Source organism: Cavia porcellus, unplaced genomic scaffold (genome assembly GCF_034190915.1).
Source record: "Cavia porcellus strain 051 isolate PalLab524CR breed Dunkin Hartley unplaced genomic scaffold, mCavPor4.1 scaffold_21, whole genome shotgun sequence".
In the NCBI taxonomy this organism is placed as follows: Eukaryota; Metazoa; Chordata; class Mammalia; order Rodentia; family Caviidae; genus Cavia; species Cavia porcellus.
Window position 1 is genome coordinate 34,963,310 of NW_026947504.1, and position 24,819 is coordinate 34,988,128.

A 24,819-nucleotide genomic window follows, 5' to 3' on the forward strand; every position below is an offset into this window, starting at 1 on the left:
CTGGCTTCTTTCTGGCTTTGGAACCTTGGGCAAAGTTTTAATCTTTAAGCCTCAGTTTTTCTCATTTTAATAATTGTGTGACATAGCTGTTTTTTCTTAAGGCAAAACTGTTTTTCATCTTACGGACCTGTAACTATTTACAGGAAACTGAGGACTGAGAATTTAACATTAGGATACTAGTCTAAGTTTAAACATTTTTATTGCCTAATTAAGTATATAACAAAGACTTATAAAACAATTTATTTCACACATTTAATATCACTTACTTGCAAGATGGAAAACTTCCAAATAGAAATGTAACAATGAACAAAAAAAAAAATTTTTTTTTGCCCTAATGAAGTTTACATTCTAGTGGGTAACTATATATATAATGTCTTAGTAAGTTTTATGAGGAAAACTCAAAGTGGAATATTCTAATATAAATCCAAGTAAGATCAGCTAATAACTAAAACATTTTTTGCCCATGAAAATACATTTGAAATGACACTCTGGGAGGATAAATTACAGCCAAAACAAATCAAAACACCTTCTTGTCCTTTCGTAGAGTTCTACCTACTCCCTTATAGTTTGATGGACAAGAGGTTTATTATCTAGTCTTTGCTTCATTTTAAAAGTAACTTTCTATTATAAAATAATTGCAGAATCACCTGCAGTTGTAAGAAATATGCAGAGATCGCGTGTACACTTTACCCAGTGTTCCTCGGTGGAACAGCAGCATTAATTGGTACAGCTACCTGTGTTAGTCACATTTCTCCCAGCTGGATTAGCAGTTGTGTAATATGCATGTATGTGTTTAGTTTTATGGAATTTACCATGTATATGTTTACGTTCTCACTAATATAATCAAGACAGAGCAGTCACATCACTTTTAGCTTGCCATTTTATAGTGTTGTTTCCCTTCTAATCCCTAGCAACCACTAATTTGTTCTTCGTTTCTTAATTTTGTCACTTTAAGGATATTCTATAAATGGAATTATGTAGTGTATAATTCTTTGGACTTTGTTTTTTTTACTTGGCGTAATTCCCTTAAGACTTGCCATGTTGTGTGAGTCATTAGGTTTTTTTTCTTATTTTTTCTACTGTTTCTTCTTTTTAATTTGGAAATTTATATTCATCTTAATTTTGTAGCACCATTTTTAAAACATGCTTTTCTACAGGCACATGTGTTTTTGTGTACAACATTATGAACACCTACAGTTCCTAGAAATATTTTTAAAATTTGTGCTATGATTTTTGGGAACATTTATTGAAATTTAATTCTGTTTATTTTAGGGTTGCTTTTTATTCTGTTAGTTTAGATTCTCTACGGCCCTCCTGGAGGTCAAACTTTGGGCTTTGTGTACGGTATCTTAGGTCTGGCACTGAGCCACACCCTTACCCTTTTTTAGTTCTTAAATGATAGAAATCATACGTTTTTAGGGGGAGAGGGAGGAGTTTCCACTGGAACAATATGCGTAAAATCCAAGCAGTCTCCTCTTGTTGCCTAGAGGTAATCACTGTTCATAGTGTACACGTGTGAGTGTGCACACATTGCATATTTAGACCATTTCTATACATACAGGTTAGAGGCGGATGTCTAATATATGTACTGTGTCTAATCTGTATATACTGTACTTACTTATAGCATTTGGTGTTTTTATGTATATATAATTATTATTACTGACCTGGACTATCATAAAATAGCAGAGACTTGGGGGCTTAAATGACAGGAATTTATGTTCTCAATGTGCTGGAGGCTGGTGGCCTACATCAGGTGCTAGATAAAGAGTGAGGGGCACTCTGCTGCTTTCAAACTGCATGGTCTTTAACAGGACCTTCCTCTTACAGGTGGAGCGAGAGAGTGCTGATGTCTGTCTGTCTGTCTGTCTTTCTTAATAAGTGCACAAGTACTTACTGGATTAGAACTAGGACCTTATGACATTATTGAATTTTTACTACCTCCTAAAGACCCTAAATTTCCACATACAGTTACTTAGGGGCTAGGGCTTCACATAGGAATTTGGGGGAAAACAAAATTCAGTCAATAACGTAAAAATTTTATATTAGCATTTTTCATATTAACCAGTTTTATGTCCCATAAAGTAGTTATTGAGCCAGAATGGAATATGAGAATTTGTTTTATAATCTGTTTTCTTAAGATGTGTTAACAAATGACTATATTTAGAATTTATTTTTGTTTTTGTTTTAACTGTGTTTAGGAAATGACCAGGAGCCTGAGATTCTATTTTAGTGTTGTCTCCTCCAAAGTAACTTTGTGCCTTAGTCATTTGGTTTATGTGAAAATATATTATCTGTAAAACATGAGAATTAAGTGTGGAGTGTTGCCTCAAATCCCTTCAATTTAAAGTACCATGTTTTAAAGATAGTTATGTTGCAGGAAATAAGTTATTTCATGTTTAATTCTAAGGATTTCTTCTTTCCTCCTTGTCACTTTTAAACAAAACACTCACCAGTCAGCAGATCAGTTTCAGGTAAAAGCATGCCAATCTCTTTGCTTTTGACCGAGTTAATTGGCATGTAGGTAACAGTCATCTCAAAAAATCTTCCTCTTTTGATGTCTCTTTTGGTCTCTTCCTTTAAAAAAAATAAAATATTGTCCTTGTTTTTCTAAGTCTAGCTTTTAACTATATTGTTAACATGGAAAAAAAAATCCAGAGATTGAGAAAGACAGAAGTAACATCTTATTTTTGGAATGAAAATATGTAATGTATGTACAGTTTTAAAATTTAAGTAGCATAAAAGGGTATAGGGAGGAAAATAGAAAGTAGTCTTTGTCCATTGTGAGGTTCCCGAGCCTTCTCTCTAAATGATACTCTTTTCTAGTTTATTTTTTAATCCAAAATATTTGTATCTGAGAATATTTTTTACCTCTATAACCTTTCATATATTTGTGTTTTCCTGTCTCTAACACATATATACATGTGTGTGAGTGTACATATGGAAGCCTGATCTGCTTCGAATTTTGTCACTTAGTTGCTTATCTTGCATTTTGTTCATATTGACATCTAGAAATTAGCCTTACTCTTTTTCATAGCATAATATTCAATTGCATACTTGTAGATTTTTTTAAGGATGGATATTTAGATTATTTGTCGCCCCCCTCCTTTTTGTACCTGGGGCTTTGCACATGCCACCACTGAATTATATCCTTAGCCCCTATAATTTAATCAGTGTAAATGAGAGTACTCAGTTATGTCTTATAGATAATCAGAGGATGTGTGCATAATGTTTAGGCGTATTCAATCTCTTGTAATCTGGCTCAAGCTTAGTACATTAAACAAGCAAGCAAACCCCACAAAACCTGTAGCCCAGCTTGGGCTACTTAGTGACTAATGAAATAAAAAGTAAAGGACCGAGGAGGTAGCCCAATGTGAAGCCCTGGGTTCAATTTCCAGTATTGTCAAACAAACCGGAAGAAAAAATAAGAAAGAATAAAATCTCTGAGGAGTGTTATTAATAGTCTTTCATTGTAAGTTTCATTCTTACATTCTGTTTATTTAATTTTGCCTTTTTGAGACAGGGTCTCGCTGTGCAATTCAAGCTGGCCTTGAGCTCACATTGTCACCCTCACTGGTCTTGAACTTGCAGTGATCTTCCTGCCTTAGCCTAAGCTACATTCTTGACATACATATTTTAGGTTCTTTCAGAAATTTCAAATAGAACCTGATAGAGTTGAATAAAGCTGGAAAGAGATTTATATATTAATTAACGTATTTGTGAACCTATTCTACCCTGAATTAGATTAAAATTGATTAAATTGAAAAACTTAGGAGTGAAAGACAATAATAGAATGCAGCCTTTTATTCTTATTTTTGGGTGCTGAGGTTCAAGCCAAGGACTTTGGGCCTGCTAAGCATGTGTCTTTTAAATTCCCTAAGTGATGGGATCTTTCTGATTAGTAGACCTTGCAGTATATCTGCTGTTTCAGAGGAAGAATTTTCTTGATAATAGATGGGACAGCGAATCTTCTACTTATTCCCAAACCTTACAGAAATAATCAGGGTAAGTTTTACAGAAAAAAATTGGTAAAGTCCCTTGATACATAAAAACCATTTTACGTGTTCAAATAATTTTTTGAGCAGTCTAGATTATGGCAAGGATTCATTCAGCTTAGTGTAATTTGGCTAATGATCAATGGAGTTTTATACATTCTGTTAATTAACATTTAGTGAGTGGCTACTCTCTTGGATAGTGTTTTAGCTTCTTAGGTTATGTTAGTGAACGGAATAGACAGAAGTTCTCTTCCTTTGTGGACCTTATTTTTGGAATGAAAATATGTAATGTATGTACAGTTTTAAAATTTAAGTAGCATAAAAGGGTATAGGGAATGGGTAAGAAGGATAAAATAACTCCAGTCTAACTGCAATAAATTTATAGTTTATTGAAATGATAAATGCTGTTAAAGTAGGATAGGGTATAAGAAGTAGAAATGCAGAAGTAGGGTTGTTCCAGTTTAATACAAAGACGCGCAGACCCCATTGGTGGTTGTATTTGAGCACTTAACTGGAAGGAGAGCCAAGCCAGTTACCAGAAGAAAGGTTATCTCTGGCAGAGAGAACAGCTAAAGACGGGCTGCCAGGCACATTAGCAGACGAGTCAGACTGATGTGGAGTAAGGTGGGGAGAGCATGAAGACGTCTGCTTTTATCTTCAGTCGAAGAGAGTGAGTGCTATGATCTGACTTAGGCTTCAAAGGTGAGGGTGAGGGAGGCAGGAGAAAATTTAGATTATTTGCAAATAATGTAGCCAGAGGTAATGATGGTTTACACACATACAGCAGTAAAAGTGTCTCAAATTAGTCAGATTCCAGAGTGTTTTGCAGCTACAACCAAGATAGTTTTACACTGGTTGTAGAGTGTCAAGTGAGAGGAGCCAGGGGTTAGTTTCAAAGAAATAGAAAGATGGATGGAGTTAGCATCCTGGGGGGGGTGGGGTGTTGGTGGTGGTGGCGGCTACAGACAGGGTAGATGTGGGTGAGAAGACCAGGAGCATGATTTTGGTTTTTGGTGGTTTTTGTTTGTTTGTTTGCTTGCTTATTTTTTTAACACGGGGTCTTACTATGTACTTCAGGCTGGTCTTGAATTCACTGTGTTAAAGACCAGCCTCAAACTCAGAGCAGTCTTTCTGCCTCAGCCTCCCCAGTGCTGGGATTATTATAGGCTTGTGCCACCATGCCTGGCATAGGAGTGTAATTCTGAATATGTAAGTTTTGAGGTATGTGTTAGCATTCAGATGGACAATTTGAAGAGAGAAAGATTGGGACTAGGTATAGAAACTTCCAGTTAGTGTTTGCATGGTATTTAAATGCATGAAATTGGATGTGATCACTAAGAAATACAATTCCTGTAAGAACTTTGGGCATATAAATGTCTGTTGATTAATCAGTGAGCTGTTTTTTTTTCTCCTAGCGGAAAGAGTAGGTAAGTAACATTTGGGGGCTTCTTTTTTTTTTTTTTTTGTCTTTTTCCTTTTTATCGGTACTGGGATCGAACTCATGACTGCCTGCTTGCAAGGCAGGCGCTTATGCCGCTGAGCTAAATCCCCAGCCCCTAAGTATGAGAGTTTTTTTTTTTTTTTTTTTTTGTCTCATTTGGGGACACACTTGTGTGCCGGTCACACAACTCTCACATCACAACTAGTATTCGTAGCTGTTTCATGAGGTATAGGTACTGTTTTCATTTGACATTTAAAACTGTCACTCAAAGTTATTTCTCAGAGTCATATAATGAGTGATAGAATTTATAATCAAGTTTGTTTACTTTTACAGTTGAGAATAGAAGGTAAACCTTACTTTTTCTAATATAGCACATTCTATTAGAATTAGATCGTCTGTGAGAGATGCCTCCATAATGTTAGATTATTCTAATAAGCCACTGTTAGATAGCTGGATCAATATACAGCTAAAGATAAATGCCCCATTTAAACAGGAAATAGCTCTTAAAAACCTCCAGCAATTTACTGAAAAAAAAAAAAAAATGGTCAGTGGGCTTTATGTGAGGCAGCTTTTCATCAGTTACAATGAAAAACCTAAGATAATTGGTTTATAAAGAGAAAGCATTACTTTGGCTCACAGTTTTGGACATTCCAGTCCATGGTTAGTTGTCCCTACAACAGGGAGTATAGATTGTGAGTCAAGGAGTGGAGGAGAGAGAAGGAGACCAGAATCCTGGAGACCCCTTCCTGGGTCTCCCCTCCAAGAACCTCCCTTCACCTGTTCACCCCCGCCCACCTCTTCTCCACACACACTCCCATCAGCACCACCCTAGGGACCAAACGTTTGTCATACAGACCTTTAGGGGAACAGTCAACATTGAACTATGGTAGACATAAAAATTACTTAGCTTCATTAGTGAATGAATAAAATGAACAGGAGTTTTGTTTTTAACTTTTTAAGTTGATAAAGAGTAAAAACATTGCTTCATCCTTTTTTATTGCAAAATAGTACTCTATTATGTAAAATACCACATTTTCTTTATCCAGACATCTGTTGGTGAACACATAGGCTGCTTCCAAGATTCAGCTAGTATGAATTGTACTGTAAGTGCAAGGGAAAAGGCACTATTTTTTTTGTACTGGAGGTTGAATCCAGGGGCTCATGCATGTCAATCATGCACTCTTCCACTGATCTACATCCCAGCCTAATATGGTCTTTTTTTTTTTTGGTCCCGGGAATTGAACTCATGATCTTGCATTTGCCAAGCAGGCTGAACCCCCGGCCTACGTAATACATTCTTCATCTAAGTGTCTGTTAGTATGACCTTTTTGGAGGTCAGCATTCATTAAAATTAAAATGTCCACATCCTTTGGCACAGTATTTCTTTTTTAGACTTACGGTACAGAAAAAAAGATGTTTGTGTAAAGTTTTTAATTACAACTGATCTGAGGAAGTGTAAATCCCCATTAACAGGCATAGACACATCAGCTATGCAGTAGGAAGCCACGTAGCATTTACAATAAGTGAGAGCTTTCTATACTGATGAGAAAAGATACTTAGGATATATTGCTGCTGGGTGTCATGGTGAATCCCAGCACTTGGGAGGATAATCTTACTTTGATTATTTTGTATGACTAGTTAACTGGTTTTTAAAATGAAATTTTCTTTTTTGGTTATTAAATTTCAAGCCTCTTTTTCTGAGAAAACCAACGGTAGAAAACTTTTCAAAACATAATGATTTATTAGCAGCTTTGTTTGGGAAAAAGTAGTCATCTTGAATGAATCCCAAAATGTCTTTTATTGGAAGACTTTTTTTCCGTAAGTACTGTATTCAGATTGCCAGTACCAGACAGCTTCCTCCAGGAGTCACACAGGTTCCTTTGTTCCTTGTCATGTTCCCAGCAAGTTGCTTTTAGCAGCCTGGAGTGTTGCAGTGTTCCTTAGAATCAGCTGTCTTGTTGTGCTGCAGTTTCACTTTTCTTTTTAAATTTATTTTTATTTAAGATCAAAGTAATACATTTATAAGGTTTTTAATATCAAACAACAGTATAAGGCTTATAAGGAAAAAACAAGTCTTCTTGGCAAACTACCCTTTCTTGGTGAAGAATCTTGAGGTTCATGAAATTCCATACTGCCCTCGTGACCTTGAGGTAATTGCTGTTCACCCACTCAACTGCTGCTGCTTCATTCTGACATATTTTATTAGTGCTCAGTTACAGTGATGATTACTTTTATCAGGGGGAGCTTATATACGTACATCACACATCCTAATTCTTTGTTCCCCGTCCCCTACCATCCCTCCCTACTCTCTCCAACTCTATTTCCATTTTATTCTCTTTTGCTTCCCTTTTCCCTTCTTTCCCTTCCTGTCTTCCATCTCCTATTCTCCTTTCCATTTGACAAAATTTTCCCTACTTTCTGATGCCTTATATTTTGCTCTTCATTTATATTGCTGGCTTTTCAAATAAGAGAAACAATTGGATATTTAAGCTTATGTGTCTGACTTATTTCACCTCACATTAGGGTCTCAAGTTATATCCATTTCCCTGCAAATGCTTCAAGATTTCCTTTTTGGCAGAGTAGTATTCTGTTTGTAAAATACCACATTTTCCTTATCTGTTTACCTGTTGATGGACATATATGCTGACATGGGTATGCATGAATCGCTGTAATATGATGTCTTTGACTCTTTTGGGAAGATACCTAGAAAGGGAATAGCTGGGTCCCGTGTCAAATAGAATTTCTAATTTTAGTGTTTTGAGGAATCTCCATATTGATTATCATAGTGATTGATCTAGTTTACATTCCCACCAACAACTTAGAAACAGCATTGATAGCGTTTGATTTTTGCTGATAGCCATTCTTTCTGGATTATCAGTGTTTTAACTGGCATTCCCTAGTGGCCAGTAATATTGAACATTTTTCATGTATTTGTTGGCCATCTGTTTTTCTTCTGAAAACTGTTCAGTTCAGTTGCCCATTTTTAAAAATTGGGTCTTTTATTTTTGGGTGGGGGTGGTCTACTAATTTTTTTGAATTGTTGAATATTCTAGATGTCAGTGCTCTGTCTGAGGAATAGCTGGCAGATTCTTTCGCCATTCTGTAGGTGGTTTCTTCTGTTGGTTGTTTCTTTTGATGTGTGGAAGCTTTTAAATTTGACATGAACCCATTTGTTGATTTTTTGATATTATTTCTTGGACTATTGGTGTTTTTGTTCAGAAAGTTCTAGCCTACACCTATGTTTATAGAGTTTTACCTATTTCATCTTCCGGCATACTAGATGTTGGATATCTTAAAAACCTTGAGGCAAAAACAACATAATAGGAGGGTCTCAGCTATTTCAGGATTTTTTTTCTTAAGTCTTGCTGTAGGCATTATTGTGGCTATCTTGAGGAAAAGATGTGACATATTCCATAAAAGCTAGTTTGCTTGATATACTTTACACTTTTAGAAACAATGTCTTTTTCCACTTTGGAGGTCTGACAATTCATGCAGGGACTCACTCATTAGTAAATGGGATCGTGTATGTGTTTTCTGGACACTGATTAGAGAGCTTTACAGTAATTCATCAAACATTGTCTTGGCTGTTTATAAATGTATAGCCCAGCAAGGAGTTGGAAGTACATAAATTATGGCATGTTTTGATACATTGTTGTTATAAAGTGTGGATGAATAAGAGAAAGATGCAAAGTACAACCACGTTTTTAGCTTTAAAGTTTGCGATACTTACTACCTAGAGTCACTTAGTAGTGTGCAGTTGGAAGCACAAGTCAGGAATTTAACCTAGAGAAATGTGTGTAGCATTGTCTGGAGCCTTTGGAGTAATGCTGTTTAGGTTCAGATCTCATCTGTTCATGAAAGTGGGCAGTGATGATACGTCTGCAATGTCTTTTGAGATTGTACATATAAAACAACCATAAATGGTGGATTTATTTTACTTATCTAATTTGTCACTACCAGGAATACATCTTTCAAATAAAACAATTAGAGTTTAAGAGGTAAAGATTGGTCTAGTTGGATTGATTGCTAGAAAGCTAAGTATTTGAAATATAGTTAGTTCTTTATGTAATTACCTCAGGTTGTAGTTTAACATTACATTCTGTACTTGTACTGAGAATGAGTATAAAAAGTGTTCCTAGAACTTTTTCAACTCTTGAAGATATCTGTGGTGAAATAAAATTTGTAGTAATTTATCTAAAGAGTTGAGTATTAGAAAGTATGTTTACCATAACAAATCGGTATTTATTTTACTAGGTATATTAGCCCATTTCCCACTGCTATAACAAAATAACTAAAGCTGGCAACTTTCAAAAGAAAGGCCTGTTTGGCTCAGAGTTTTGAAGGTTGGAAGACCCAACAGCACGGTGCTGGCTCTGCTGAAGCTCCACTTGGTTGTATCAATTGGCAGATGGTGTCCTGGCAGGAGCTGGTGTGAGAGGGAACCATCATTCTGGTAGGACAGGAAGCCACACAACAGGGAGGGGCTGGCTTGCTCTTTTTTAAACAACCCTCTCATAAGAACTAATCAAGGTTGCATGAAGACAATGTTTAATCCTGCTCCCAATGACCCAGTCACTTCCCCGGAGGCTTCACTTGTTAAAGGTTACCTGCTTTTGTGTGTGTGTGGTACTGAGCTTTGAACCTAGACCCTTTGTGCTGAGCTACATCCCCAGTGCTTTTTAAATTTTGAGACCCTGTGGAACTGGCCAGGCTGGGATGCACTTGGCTTCCCCTTGCTCCAGCTTCCCAGCCTGTGTTCTCACACAAGGCGCCTGCTTCTTATTAACACCACACCGGGAAGCACCGTCCCACACATGACTCTCTGAGGGATGCACTCAGACCATGGTAGCATTTTGAATTTGTGTTTTTCTCTTTTATCTTGGCTATTTTGAAACTTCAGAACTTAATGATTACCTGAGATGTTTTCCTTAGCCTTGTTTTTGATTTAACAATCTCCATTTAATCTTTTATTTTTGTAGTACAGTTGTATTGTATTTCATGTGAGGTTTAAAGGATAGAAATTTATTGGGTCACAGTTTCGGAAGCTTAGAAGTCTGAGACCAAAGTGCTGGCTGGGGTTTTTTACTGAGGACCCTGAAAACGAATCTGTTCTGTTCTGCTTGCCTGGCTTCTGGAGGTTTGCTATCAGTCTTTGGCGTTCCTTGGATTAGGGCAAATCATTTCAATCTCTGCTTTCATTTCACATGCTGTTCTCTCTCTGTGCAAATCTGTCCAAATCTCTCACCCTCTTTGGTGATGCTCCGTCATGGGCCTTGTGTGTATTGATAAGCAAATACTTCATCACTGAGGCACACCCCCAGCTCTTCAACTTTTAAAAATTTGACACATAGTAATTGTACGAATTTATGGACCACAGCATAACATTTTAGTATATGTGCCTACTGTGCTTAATGACCAGGTCATGGTAATTAGCATATCAGTTATCTCCAATATTTATTTTTTGAAAGAAGCATTCATAATCCTATCTTCTAGCTGTTTTGAAATATTTCAATTAATTCTTGTCAACCATTGTTATCCTACTGGCTATATATCGTTAAAAATTATTCCTCCTATCTGCCTATGCCCTCCCAGGCGGTGATAAATCCTCAGATTACTCAAATTTTTATAAGGCCTCCAGTCAGACTAGAGTAAGGCCTGTCTGCAGTGACTCTATACCTATAAATACGGTTACTTTCTAAGGTACAGGGGTTAAATCTTCAATTTAGAATGGAAGGAGTGGTTTCCAGGCCTAATAGTTGTGTGAGTAAAACAAACGAGCTATGATACGCAGATAAAATGCCTAATTTGAGTCATGATTGTGCACTCTTACACATTTTCTTCCATGTAACTCCAGTTGGCTTTATAACAGATGAGTAAAATATATGAGCAAACTTTTTGATTGTTTACATTAAAATTAATAAAAACCGACATGGAAAGTTTTCCTAATTCATTCTACAGAGTGTATTAGTGTTTCATCAGAAAGAGCAGACTAACTTACAAATAAACTAATAAATTGATACAAATGATAACCATAAAAAGCAGCCATTTACTAGGTATCCAATATCATGCAGGTATGTCAGATGAATGGTTGATTTTCACCCATAACACTGGAAAGCAGATACTATTTTTGTTTTGTATGGCGAGTTCTAGGATCAAGACTAAATGCACTGCTCAAGGTCAGCAGTTGCCAGCTGGCTGAAGCAGACTTCACAGTCAGCTGTGTGTACCCATTCTGCAGTCCATGCCTATTCCACAGTCCAGTAGGGAAGGCTTGAGAAGGCAGAGATGCCCCCTTCTTTTTGGGCTTGCACCTACTCAGTGGTCATCTAATATCTCTGAATCAGTTTTCTCATTGGAAGAATGGAGGCAATAAAGTAAAAGCTGTATCGAGTGTCCTTAAGTTTTGCTGTGAGAATGTATTACATCTTTTAATTAACTTTTAAAAATACCTACTTCCAAAAAGTTTAATCAACAATACGTGCTTATACAAATGTAGTAACAGATTCGTTCGTGGAAGGCAGAAAGTATTGCATAAGATACATATAATTACAGATAAATATAGTATGAATATAGATAATTGAAATAGGTAGTGTAGAAACCTGTAAGAATGTAAAAATTTAAATAGCCGAAGATAGCAATTAAAAGGTCAAAAGGAAGTAAATACTCTACTCTTTTTCAAAATGAATGATGCAAATAGGATCTTAAAAGATAGAAATTTTGCTAGCTTGAGACAATTGGGGTACTTTCTGTAGAGAAGTGAAGAAACGAAAACATGTATGTTTACTTCTGAGCATTTTGCATGGATTTTTTCCTCTTGAATTTTGTATGATATTGCCTCTTTGTTATGTGAAGAAATGAAATAGGGTCATTTACTCCAGGTCATGTAGCTAGTAAGTGGCCAGAGTAATAAGAGTAGCAGACTGGATGATATCCACAGTGCTCTTGGGTAATTCTTCAGTTTTTTGGATGAATAGCACCTGGCTTCCATCTGTCCATGCTAATCACGTGTCAAAGAGGGGCTTGATGTTTTCTCATGAACATAATCTTTTTTTAGTCTTTACAATTTCTTAGGCTGAGAATTTTCCAAATCTAAATTCCCTTTTGACTGTGCATTTCATCTTTAAATTGTTTACTGAAAGTACTTAAGCTCCATGACACCACCAGCAGTATGCTTAGAGCTTTCTTCCACCACGTGTAGTTTACTGCTCGAAGGTTCTGCTTTCCAGAAAGCAGAGCATAGTTCAGTCACGTTCTTTGTCACTTTGTAATTGATGGGTTTTTCTTTGGTTTCTAGTTCCACATTTCTAATACCTTATCAGAATAGTTTTCACTCTTCATATTTCTCTTAGCACTGTGATCATAACCATTTATGTTATCTGTAAGAAGACTGAAGCTCTGTTGATTGTTCTCCTCTTCCTCTGAGCCCTCACACGAATGACTCTATGGTCCAGTCTCTAGACTCATTTCTCAGCGGCTTCACATTTTTAGATACTTACTACTACATGCAGCACCTCATGTTACTGTTTTTTCTGTCTCATTTTGTTTCTGCAGCTATAACAAAATACCGGGGGCTGGGGAATATATCGAAGAGAATTTTATTCTTCCCAGTTCTAGGTATTGGAAAATTCAATATCAAGATGCCACCAGGTTCATTGTCTCTTCAAGGCTTGTATCTTTTGATGGCTTTGCCTGTGTCCTCACATATTGGACGGGGCTGTCAAAAGACAAAATTAAACCAGTTTTGTTCAGCACTTAATTGGCTTTATTTTCAGTTCCAGAATTGAGTAACGCTTCATTCCATAAAAGAATACATTTTTGATGGACTGAGCAAAGGAGGATCATTCCCCACCCCTCCCCCCTTGATTCAGGTAGTGCTGAGCTACAGTCCCAGTCCTGTCTGTCTGTCTGTCTGTCTATCTTATGTATCTATCATTTTAAGGCAGTCTGCCTAAATTGCCCAGGCTGCCCTCGAATGTCAATCCTCCTGCCTCAATCTCCTTAGTATAAATAGGCATGTACCACCATGCTTTCCTAGGAGGCTGGTTTCATAGATGTAAAAGCTAAAGAAAGCAGAAAAAATTAAAAAGAAAAATCAAACATTTCAAAGTTACTTTTCTTGGAAGGTGGGAACAAAAAGGCAAAACAATAGAAAAATAACTGATTAATTTTAGGTACTCAAGTTACCTGTTTTGTAAAGGTTAAGTCAGAGTAACTTGATTATCAGGCTACTGAAGGAGGAAATTTAGCTGTCTCTAATCCTGATCTTGTGGCAATAAACAGATTAGTTTCTAGGTGGTATCAGGAACTTTAGTTAGAGTGAATGATTCCATTTTGATTTTTAGGTCCCCCCCACTCCCCACACACACACTGGGAGTGGAAGCCAGGGCTTTTTACATTGAGATGCATACCTAGCCCATTTTTTATTTTGAGAGTGTCTTGGTCAGTCTTACAGGCTGGGCTTAAAACTTGTGTTCCTCTTACCTCCCCTGGTTGTAGATGTGCCCCACTATGCCCAGCTAGCTTGGTATTTTGAGGCCTAGTAAATTTAGTACAAAACAGTGACTTCTTGTAATTTTTACTTAACATGATTAACTTTCTTTTGTGCCTTTTGTATGGGCACTTTGCCAATTCAGTAGGATTCTGTCCTTGCAACTTGATCACTTTATGGGCGCTGCTGTACTTAATGTTGCACATTGTCCATGAAGTTTCAACATATTTTGGGGGGCATGTTCACATCGTAGACAGAAAGATATAATAGGATTTATTGTTATTATTATTGGAGTACAGGAGATTGAATCCAAGGCCTTTACGCAGAGCTACACCCCTCTCCCTTAAATTGCTTTTGAGATAGTCTTGCTGCATTGCCCAGGTTGAGCTTGAACTTGAGCTCCTCCTGCTTCAGCCTCCCAGAGTGCTGGGATTGTAGGTGTGCACCACCAGGCCAGGCTTAGATACAATGTTTTAATAAGAGGTGGCAATAGAATATTCACAGAAATAGCTTTATGTGAAGTGGATTGCTCATTTTTTAATAGATAAAGTATAACGTTCATATTTAATTTCAAAAATAAGGAGTTAAAGGAATAAAACGTTCTTGCTTATCTTTCTTGGTAATTAAGGTCAGTGACATTGACACTTAAATGTAATTTAAATTTATGCCATCCCACAAGCATCTCATGGAAGCAGGTAGGACCTGTGTCTGTTGTAAGTAACTTCTGAAAAGTGGTATCTTTATAATCTGTATAGGACAAAGTAATGTGTCAGAGGTGTTACGGCTTGTATCTAGCTGTCTCCCCAAAGCCTCACGTGGCCTTAGGTGGGGCTTTTCAGAGGTGGCTGAATCTAGGGTGTGTGATGCTGGCATGAGATGCGATACTGGGAGTGATTCACGGTCCAGTGCTAGGATAAAGGCTGCCCACTCCGGGTGTGAGAGCTGCCCACCCTAAGGATGGGTAGCCTGGGTGGGATGGAAGGGATAGAAAGGGCGGCTGTGGCTGCTTGCTTCCTTGCTGCTTTGCTGCCTTCCTGCTTTCTGCCATGTCTCTGGCTGTTTCTCCTCTGTGATGTTCTTCTGCTGTGCTGTCTGTCCTGTCTTAGACCCAGGCAGCATGAACTGAAACATCTACAAATTGTGAGCTGAATAGCTTTTCCTCCTTTACATTTGGGTGTTGGGTATTTTGTCACAGCAAAGAGAAAAGGAACTAAGACAGTGACTGGTTTTCTTAACTGTTGTTAAAGTATCTCTTCCTTCCCCTTCCTACTCAAATTCTAATTTTCCAAAGTAAGAAGACTCAAGTGTAAGTGTAAGTGTAAAGTGTTAACTTTAAAAAAGAAAAACTAGCCCTTGATTTCTGGCCATATTAGCTCTTGTACCTCTCTCTCTAGGCGTGTATTTCTGATGGGAAACATAAGGTCTTCTGTCACTGTTATGCATCTGAAGAGAATAAACTGGTTTGGTATGTTTAAAATTGCTATCAGAAATTTGATTATTTATTAGGGCAAATTTTATTCTTTTTTCATTTGTTTTTGAGACAGAGTCTTACTATGTAGTCTAGGCTAGTCTTGAAGCCAAGGCTGGCCTCAAACTTGTGGCCATCCTCCTGACTCAGCCTCCTGAGGATTACAGGCATGTGCCACCACATCTGGCTAGTACAGATTCTTTTTTTCTTTTCGTACCAGGGATTAAACTTTTTTATTTTACTTTTTTTTTATTTTAAAGAGATTAAGTTAAAAGAGGACATAACAAAGCAGATCAGAACAGAACAATTTAAGCAACACAGTATTTCACCACAAGACAACCTGATATTATCAGTAGCTACCATAATGTCTCTTTCCTTGAAATAGTTGAGCATAACTTCATACACAATAGTATAAAACCGTTAAAGAGAATGAAAGTATTACAGGGCATTCAGAACCAAATAACAGAAAACGAACAATGGTTACTATATTATCTCATTGTCCATAAAAAATTTGTTTATACTATCACACATAATAAAATCCAATAAGGTACAACATGATAGAACCAATGGAAACAGAAGAACAAAAGCATGGTATGACTTCAAAACAAGATGATATTAAATCAGCACTGGCTCTTATAATGTGTTGTTTTCTTCAAAATAGCTGTTCATACTATCACAGATAATAAAATCAAACAACCCAGGATAAAACCATTCCAGCTAATGAATGGGAACATTATAAGGCTCCAAAGCAATGTAATGGGAAATCATGATTACCATAAACTCTTATGTACTCTTACCATTTCTTACACTAGGGAGACTATACGGTATTTATACATGTGAGTTTGATTTATTTCGCTTATGAGTATAGTCTTAAGTTGCGTCCATTTATTTATAAATATCTCAATGTGATCATTCTTTATAGCTGAGTAGTACTCCATTGTATAAAAACACCACAACTTTTTTATCCATTCCTCAGTTGATGGACACTTAGGTTGTTTCCAAGATCTGGCTATCACAAATTGTGCTGCTATAAACATGGATGCACATATATCACTGTGGTATGATGTTTTCAGTTCTTCTGGGAATCTGCCTAGAAGTGGAATAGCTGGAACAAATGGGACTTCCAATCCCAGCTTTTTGAGAAATCTCCAGACTGACCTCCACAATGGTTGCACGAGTCTACACTCCCACCAACAGTGCAGGAGAGTTCCTTTTTCCCCACAGCCTCTCCCGCATTTGTTTTTGGTAGTTTTCTTGATCTTGGCCATTCTTTCTGGAGTGAGATGGAATCTCAGTGTGGTTTTAATTTGCATTTCTCTAATGACTAGTGATGAACATTTTTTCATGTATTTATTTGCCATTTGTATTTCTTCATTTGAGAACTGTGTATTCATCTCAGATGCCCATTTTTGGATTGGGTCTTTGAATTTCCGGGATCTGATTTTTTAAATTTCTTTATATGTTTTAGACAGAAGTCCTTTGTCTGAGGGACAGTTCACTTTTTTCCCCCAGTTTGTGGGTTTTCTTTTCACTATGTTGGAGATTTCTTTTGACATGTAGAAACTTTTCACTAAGATGTGATCCCAGATATTGATTCTGTGAACTATTTCCCATGCAGTTTGATTCCTGTTCATGAATTCTCTACCTACCCCTATGTCTTCAAGATTTTTACCCAATTTGTGTTCCAACAGATTTAGTGTTTCTGTTTTGATATTCATATCTTTGATCCATTTAGATTTTAGTTTAGTCCATGGTGATAGGCATGGGTCTAGTTTTAGTTTTTGACATATGGAGAGCCAGTATTTCCAGCACCATTTATTAAAGAGACTGTCGTTCTTCCAGTGAACATGTTTGGCCCCTTTATCAAGATAAGGTGGTTGAGTGTGTTTGTAGTTGTGGTTGTATCTTTTAATCTATTCCATTGAAGGGAACAAACTCTTGACCTTGCACTTGCTAGACAGGCACTTATGCTGCTGGGTTAAATCCCTGGCCCGACAAATTCTGTTCTTAATGATAAAATATTATTAAAAGGTTATAAAATGATCTTGTTCTCCTCTGACAACAGTTTAGTACTTATTATTTTTACTAATGTTATTATACTTATGAGCATGTAAAGACCCAGGGGACCTTGATTCCAAGGAACTTAAAATCTGTTAAGATACTGCCCATTAATTTTTGAAGTTTGGCATTTCAAATTTTTTTTTATTTTATTAGCATGTATAAAATATGAAGAGAGAAAAGGGGATTTAAAATAAACTTTTGGAATAAAAGTTTCGAGTGGAAAGTTCTAAATAAAAAATGCTGTATTAAAATATTAAGATAGCACTCTGGAATTGTGCTTTGTTTTGTGACGTTGTATTTTGTTTTACTTAGAAAAGATGAAGAGTAGATGTCTTAAGGTTTTGTTGGAATGCAGGAATTTCTCCCCTTATGGATTTCCTTATTATTATGTAAAGAGCTATTCTATAGAAAAGTCAGAGAAGACTAACCTCAGTTATATAACACAAGAGTGTTAACATTTGGTATGTTCAGTCTTAATTCACATGTATATGTGTAAATCATACTATAAATAAAGCATACTACTTTCTCATTTAACATTACATATGATTACATTGAAAAGGAGAAAAGAACTAACTCCTGTTTTCTCTCTGTTCCACTTGCACGTTATGCTTCTGCCACCAGATACATTCTGTCTCTGAAGTTACATGGTCATGGTGTCTCACGGTTCTGTTTGATACTGACTGTCTGGAATTAATGCATATCCCACACATAAAAGGCTCAGTCTCCTGAGAGTTCCCACCCAGCCCAGTACTTCAGACATGTAATGCAAGTAGTCGGTTTCTGTGCTATGCGAATCTGTCTAACCATGGATACAGATTGGGGGTTGATAATTTGCTCTGCCAGCGTTGCGTCAGTGACAGGAAGTTAATTGACAGGACAAAATTTTATTCAGAAAGCCTGAGAAAATGGTATGCGACCTTAGCTTGAGGAGTTTACAAAATCAGTGTGGACTTTTTCAAGGAAACTAAGAGAACAGGGATCAGAATGTGAAGAACTGAAGACACAGATCTGAAGAGGATCCCGCTAGCCCATTAGTAAGAATTGGATTAGTTTTTATGGATGTCGTTGAACCCTTGTCTCAGTCTTGATGTTGGTAGTGGAGCACTGTTTCACTCTGATTTCCTGGCTCCAGAGGACTCTGGCTTGAAGGGCACTTCAGTTCCATGAGGTAGCCTCTTGTTCTTGTGTAGGGGCAGCTGCGTTTCTGCTCTAGATTGCTTGTTCCTGATGGGGCAGTGACTTGGTCGTGGTCTGCTCTAGAGTGCTTGTTCCTGATGGGGCGGTGACTTGGTCGTGGCGTGGCCTGGGAGGCCCTGCTTTTCCTGGAGTCCTAGATGAGTGCATGTTGAGGACAGTGTTTGGAGACTCTGTGGATTGCTTCAGGGTGTCTGGAAAAGTGGGTGTTGTAAAAGCTGGGCATGGTATGGATGTCCCTGCAAATTCTGAAAATTAGCTCTTTTTTTCCCCTTGGTATGGGGGATCAAACTCTTGACCACATGCTTGCCAGGCAGGTGCTTGTGCTGCTGAGCTAAATCCCCAGCCCTAAAAATTACTTTTTCCTTTCCTTTTTTTTTTTTAAAAAAAAAAACTGCTCAAGATACTAATTTTATTTTCTTCAGGTATATGTCATATATTTGATTCGTGGGTCATATGGTAATTCTGTTTCAGCTTTTTAAGGGAAGCCAATATGTTTGACCCCTAGCCCTCACTCTCAGTAGTAAGAGTCTTTGCATTGAGCTAAATCTTCAGCCCTTTTTTATGGTTTATGTTGAGACAGAATCTTCCAGAGTCATTAATTGTCCAGACTGGGCTCATAACTTGAGATCCTCCTGCCTCAGCCTCCCAGAGTGCTAGAATTGTAGGCATGTGCTGTCACACCCAACATTGAGATTCTCTTGCCCTCAGTCTTAAAGGCAGGGTGGTGATGAGATAGGTAGATAAGATTGGGATTGATAAACCCTCTAATTCAGACACTGTTATTCCACTCTAAGGTGGAGAACTGAACATGGGAATTTGATCTAAAGTTTTAAGATAATAAAGGAAACCCCCCTCCCCACAAAAAAATAAAAAATAAATAAAAAGGAAAGGAAAGATGTCCTGTTTCATCCTCCTTTTAGTTACTCAGTTGGGTATCTACAGCCCCAACCTCTCGGTTTCTGTCACAGTGGCTCTCAGAACTTCAGGAAAGGTGTTTTCTGGTTTGTTATAAAGGAAACAGAGTAGCCAGATAAAAAGGTATTGTGAGATGTGGAAGCTCCTCAGTACTGGGGCTTCTGTTTGTATGGAGTTGTGTGTGTCCTGTTCTAGATTACTAACTAAACTTGGCCTCTCTCCCCTCCCTGGAGGAGAGAGGTGTGGACTTCAAGCCTGTAAGAGTGTTGGGTCTCTCTGGGGACCAGCTGCCATCTAGAAACCCAGAGAGGAGTCTCTACATTAGAGTAAAAGACACTCCCACCACCCAGAAAGTTTTTAAGAGTTGTCAGAGGGTCAGCCCTATGTCAGGATAATCAGGTCAGCACCCCAGTCACTTGGGAAGCTTCAAGACTTTGAGGAGCGTTGTGCCAGGGACTGGATATAAAGATGAAGGGTATGTTTTGGTTATAGTGTCACAGACAGAATTACTTAATCTTTCTTAGCTACCTATTCTATAGTCTTTTATTAAGGAAAATTTTAAACGCTATACTAATAGAGATGTATGTGTACTAATAGAGATGCTAGTATAGTGATTCCTTGATGCTCAGCTTTGTGCTTTCTCGGTCTTATTTTGTCTTTCTTCCCAGTTTTGTTCCATTTTGCTGAAGTATTTTAAATCCTAATAGGAATTAGCGTGATTTGAAATTATTTTAAGTTATATTTCAGTGTATACATTAAAATTCAGTTAATCATTTTTTTCTTGTTAGATCACATTGTTTTCAATTTCTTTAAGCTGGGGATATAGCTCAGTAGCACAGAGCCTGCTTGGCTAGTGTGAAGTCATTAGTTTGATCCCTGGTATCAAAAACAGGAAAAAAAAATCCTTAAAATGACCCTTTATGTTATATATAATGTTATATATAAATCATCTTGATGGACAGTTTTGTATATAAACTTTTAGTGCTTCTGGATATTTGTATATAAATTTTTAGTGTTTCAGCTACATCTGAGTTTGTAATCACCAAATATATAAACTACTACAAAGGAATCCTTCTGTAATTACAAAAGTAATATATTTTAATTTTAGACATTTTGGAAAACTAAATAAAGAAAAGATAAATTACTCTAAATTGCTTTTCAGGAAGACCATGTAGCTGTCTCCGAGTGTTTTCTGAGGAAGTTGGAAGTGCAGGGAGGGTTGACTGTGTGGAGGAGAGCAGCCCTCCCCGCAGCTTGCCTTATGTAAACTGTAGGGCTTAGTACTTGGCAGCTTAGAAACCAGCCGCATGCCAAGTGCCACACAGCAAGGAGCATCAGGACTGCCTGACCTAGAGCTTTGTTGACGTCTGGTCAGTTACCCTGCTAGTTCTCTAGTCCTTCTGTCCCTTGCCCTAAGGCCACGGGAGAGCTCTCGATATTCCTAAACTCCATTTCACTGTAATGTACGCTTTTCCTCAAATTCTGAGATAGTAGGGAAGTATCAGTCTGCTTTACAAGATATGTTGTGAGAAGTATTCTTGGTAAACTTGCCTCTGTTTACCATGTGGTAATTCTCAGTAGAAATTGCAGTGGTTTATATTCTACAGTCATTTTGCTAAGTTATAGGGATAAGGAAAGTAGAAACACGAAAGTGGTCCTTAGTGGCTAATTAGGTTAATTCATATAAAATAAAGTGTTTCTGTGGGAAAAGCATGATCATTGTTAACAGCCTTTTTAGAGTTCCCCAAATCTTTCTGGTGTTTGCCCAGAGTTTTAACTGGTATATAAATATGACAGATTTGAGATTTTGAACTTACTTATGAACTTTACAGAAGCCAAACCCGTGTTTTATCCTCTTAAATAATTTTTAAGTACATGAATTTTCCTTCTCTTTCAGTTCCTGGAATGGATGGAGGTGCTTTAACTGATACAAGTCTCACAGATTCCTATTTCAGCACCAGCTTTATTGGAGTCAATGGATTTGGAAGCCCAGTAGAGACAAAGTATCCCTTAATGCAGGTATTACTAGTGTAAATTTATTTTGAACTAAGCAGTAAAATTTATTCCTGGCACATACTAGAGGGTTCAGGCATTCTTCATTTGTTGGAATGGGAAGTGGTATTCTGAGTGGTGTGAGACGGTTGTGATCATTGGTGAAGCCACGTGCTGTACCCGGTGAGACTCTTGGAGGGCACATCCTGGAGCAGGCACAGTGCTGGAGTCTGGAGAGCTGAGGTGGGAACCAGCTCCACTTCTGTCTGTGCTTCGTGTTATGTTATTTAAACTTGGTAGTAATGATAGTGTTTTTTTTTTTTTTTAAGTAGATAACTTGTATGTTATAAAAGCCACAAAAAAAAAATCTCTTTGATTCCTGTCATTACCACCCATCCCATTAACCTTCCTTCCAACAGCTGCCACCGTTGGTACCAGTTTCTTGGGCTTCCTTTTAGAAATATTCCTTGCATATAGAAGCACATAACTGGGTTTATTTTAAATGCTTAATATTAATTTTAAAGCCACACTACTGAGGTTTTTTTTTTTTTTTTTTTTAAAGACAAGGTCTTTACTATTTAGTTCAAGGTGGCCTTGAATTCACAGTGTAGCACAGGCTGGTTTTAAACGTACAGCAATCCTTCTGCCTCAGCTTCTTGAGCGATGGGAATACAGGCATTCATTACCATGCCAGGTGTTCTGGGGATGTTATATATTTAAAATGTCTAAAGTTTTAAAAATCCCACTTTATTTATTATTTTTGTAACTGATTTTTTTGTTTGTCATATGCTATCCTGAGGACATTTTTGTTTGCATTATTTTTATAGATTGATGTTACAGAATTTTGTGGAATTAGAATAAAATATTCTAGTGTTGTTAATTGAGAAACGACCGTAAGAGTAAAGGTGGTGTATTGTGTTTCCATGTTTATGTGGTGCACTACTGAATGGCCTCCGTACTTAAACAAAATTTTCATTAGTCTTCATGAGACAGCATTGTGTATGTGTTTGCATATACCGGGCAGTGGGTCACGGGGTTACTGGGCAGGATTAGATTATTGAGTCTGGGGAAGCAGCAGCAATAGTGTGCTCAGGTAGTCAGTTGGTCACAGCACATGGGATATGCATACTCTGACCGTGTTATATATATAAGCCAGTGAATGAATTTGAGCAGTTGATTTGGAGAGCAGCCAAGAGATATCCAGGATAATGTTTATGTTTTCATATGCGTTCTAGTGCAGTGAGGCGATTTATAGTGTTGACATTCTTGCCTTGTGGTGGGTTTTCGAATATCATACACAGCTTTGGAGACACGTAATTGACACAGGTTTTTGTGGCTTCCTTTACAGGGCTGTGGAGGAGAGCCTGTGCCCTTGAGAATGGAGGGTGTTTGTGCATATCTATGTAAATTCGACAGGGCTGTGTCTTAGTATTTCAAGAGAGGCTGTCTTACATAATTTCAGACAGGAGGCAAATGCACTTTTTTTGGTGTGTGTATGTGTGTAATCTGCAAAAGGAATATTTAAAGTTATAGAGAATTTAGGAAATATTAGAGAGTGGCAGTATAGAACTCTTTTATGTTCATATTTTTTATGGAGAAATATCCTTTTGGGCCAAATTAGTTCTTCTGTTTTTGGCTCCATTATATACAGAACTAATAAAATTCTTCGCAATTGTAGCTACCATTATTAAACAACTAAGTGTGTCAAAGTTTTTCACAGACACAAGTACCTATGCACAACAATAAATTCATACAGATTTGAAGAAAAAACATTGATCAGTCTATATGCCAAGTGATACTGATTTAAGGAGTTTTAAGAAGCCAGTACTTTTATGAATGATTTTTAACTTCTATTTATGTTAAAACTATGGTTTCACTTCATATAGATAAGCAGTGTAAGAGTCATTTGTATTGTAAGCACTCAAGTAAACACAGCTGCTATCTACATGAATGGTGTTTTTTTTGAATGAATAATTCAACTTAATATGCAGTTATAACTTTTTATCACCTATGAGCTACAAATTTAGGTGATATATTTAAGTATTAAAATCATTTCAATAATTCACCCTTTTCCTTTCTCCTCCCTTTTAAAAAATTATGCAGAAACTGAATAGAGGTTAACTTATTTAAGTCAGGATTATAGAACTAAGCCATTGCTAACTTACATATTAGAGGAATCCAGAAAGCAGAGGATATGTTTAGATAACAGCAAATAGCCTGATTGTATGAGTTCTAAAGTGTATAAAGGATAATATAAGAGAGTATATTAGAGCATTTATTGACTTTATACAATTGTTTTTACATCCCCTTAGATATTGGAATGTGTGTTTTATGCACAGGGAAATCAAATGCTTATGCCTTACTCAGGCTAATAAGTTAGGACGTGTGACTCAAAATAGGCCTGCATCTTTGCTTGTAAATACTTGGGTTAAGGATGAAACTTTTATTTGATGTATTGTAGACTATTTTAAAGTTTTTGTAACTAGTTGGAATCCAGGCAGCAATGTGTGCAGAAGTGTTGCTTTGTTAGTGCTATAAAAGCAAAGAGTATCATCCTTAATTGACTACTTTAATTCTGTATTTTTCAGTGATTACCATGTGTTCATGTTGTATTTTTCAGAGAATGACTAATAGTAGCAGCTCTCCAAGCCTTCTAAATGACAGTGCCAAGCCATATACAGGCCATGGTAAGAGCTAATCCCTTTTGCGTGTGTGTGTGTGTTTGTGTGTGTGTATTTCTGATTCTAGAAGCAATATATTCATTATACATTATATAGAAATTTTAAATATTTTAAACATGTATTAAGAAAATAATTATCTTCAATTGAAGGATAAATATTGAGATTTAGATTCCTCCGTTTTTAAAAATGTATTAATATATTTAATAATTAGCTAAGAACATCTTGAGTGTACTTTAATAGTGAATGTGTATTGGATCACTATGAATTAAATTCCATTGTTTATTTTCATAGTTTACTTAACAACTTACTTTCTTAGAATATACTCTAATGGACTGTGTCAGTATTTTTAATCATTTTTTTTTGGATGCAACTTGGAAGTAAAATTATGCTTTCAATAATGATGAACATTTTTAAGACTTTTGATACAGAATTTCCAGATATATTTTGTAGTACTCTGTTCTTTTAAAAGGCCAACAATGGCTTTAAAAAATTAAATAAAAATAAAATTGAATGTTAATACTTTATTAGTAAAATGTTAATGATTATTAATGGTGGTGAGATTAAGAATATGTATGTTGCTTGTT

The 24,819-nt window shown here is 36.8% G+C and overlaps 1 protein-coding gene across 9 annotated transcripts in view; it reads left to right on the forward strand.

The window, feature by feature from the left end:
- Positions 1-24,819, forward strand: part of Pan3 (poly(A) specific ribonuclease subunit PAN3) — a 133,527-nt gene that overhangs the window by 7,397 nt on the left and 101,311 nt on the right. For 8 of the 9 annotated variants that reach the window (XM_063232554.1, XM_063232560.1, XM_063232557.1 and 5 more), the window contains exons 2-3: positions 21,460-21,581; positions 24,175-24,241. In XM_063232554.1, the coding sequence (XP_063088624.1) occupies positions 21,460-21,581; positions 24,175-24,241 (189 nt within the window). Of the gene's footprint in view, positions 1-13,279; positions 13,302-21,459; positions 21,582-24,174; positions 24,242-24,819 lie in introns of those variants that run through there. The other variant, XM_063232562.1, reaches the window with a different exon arrangement.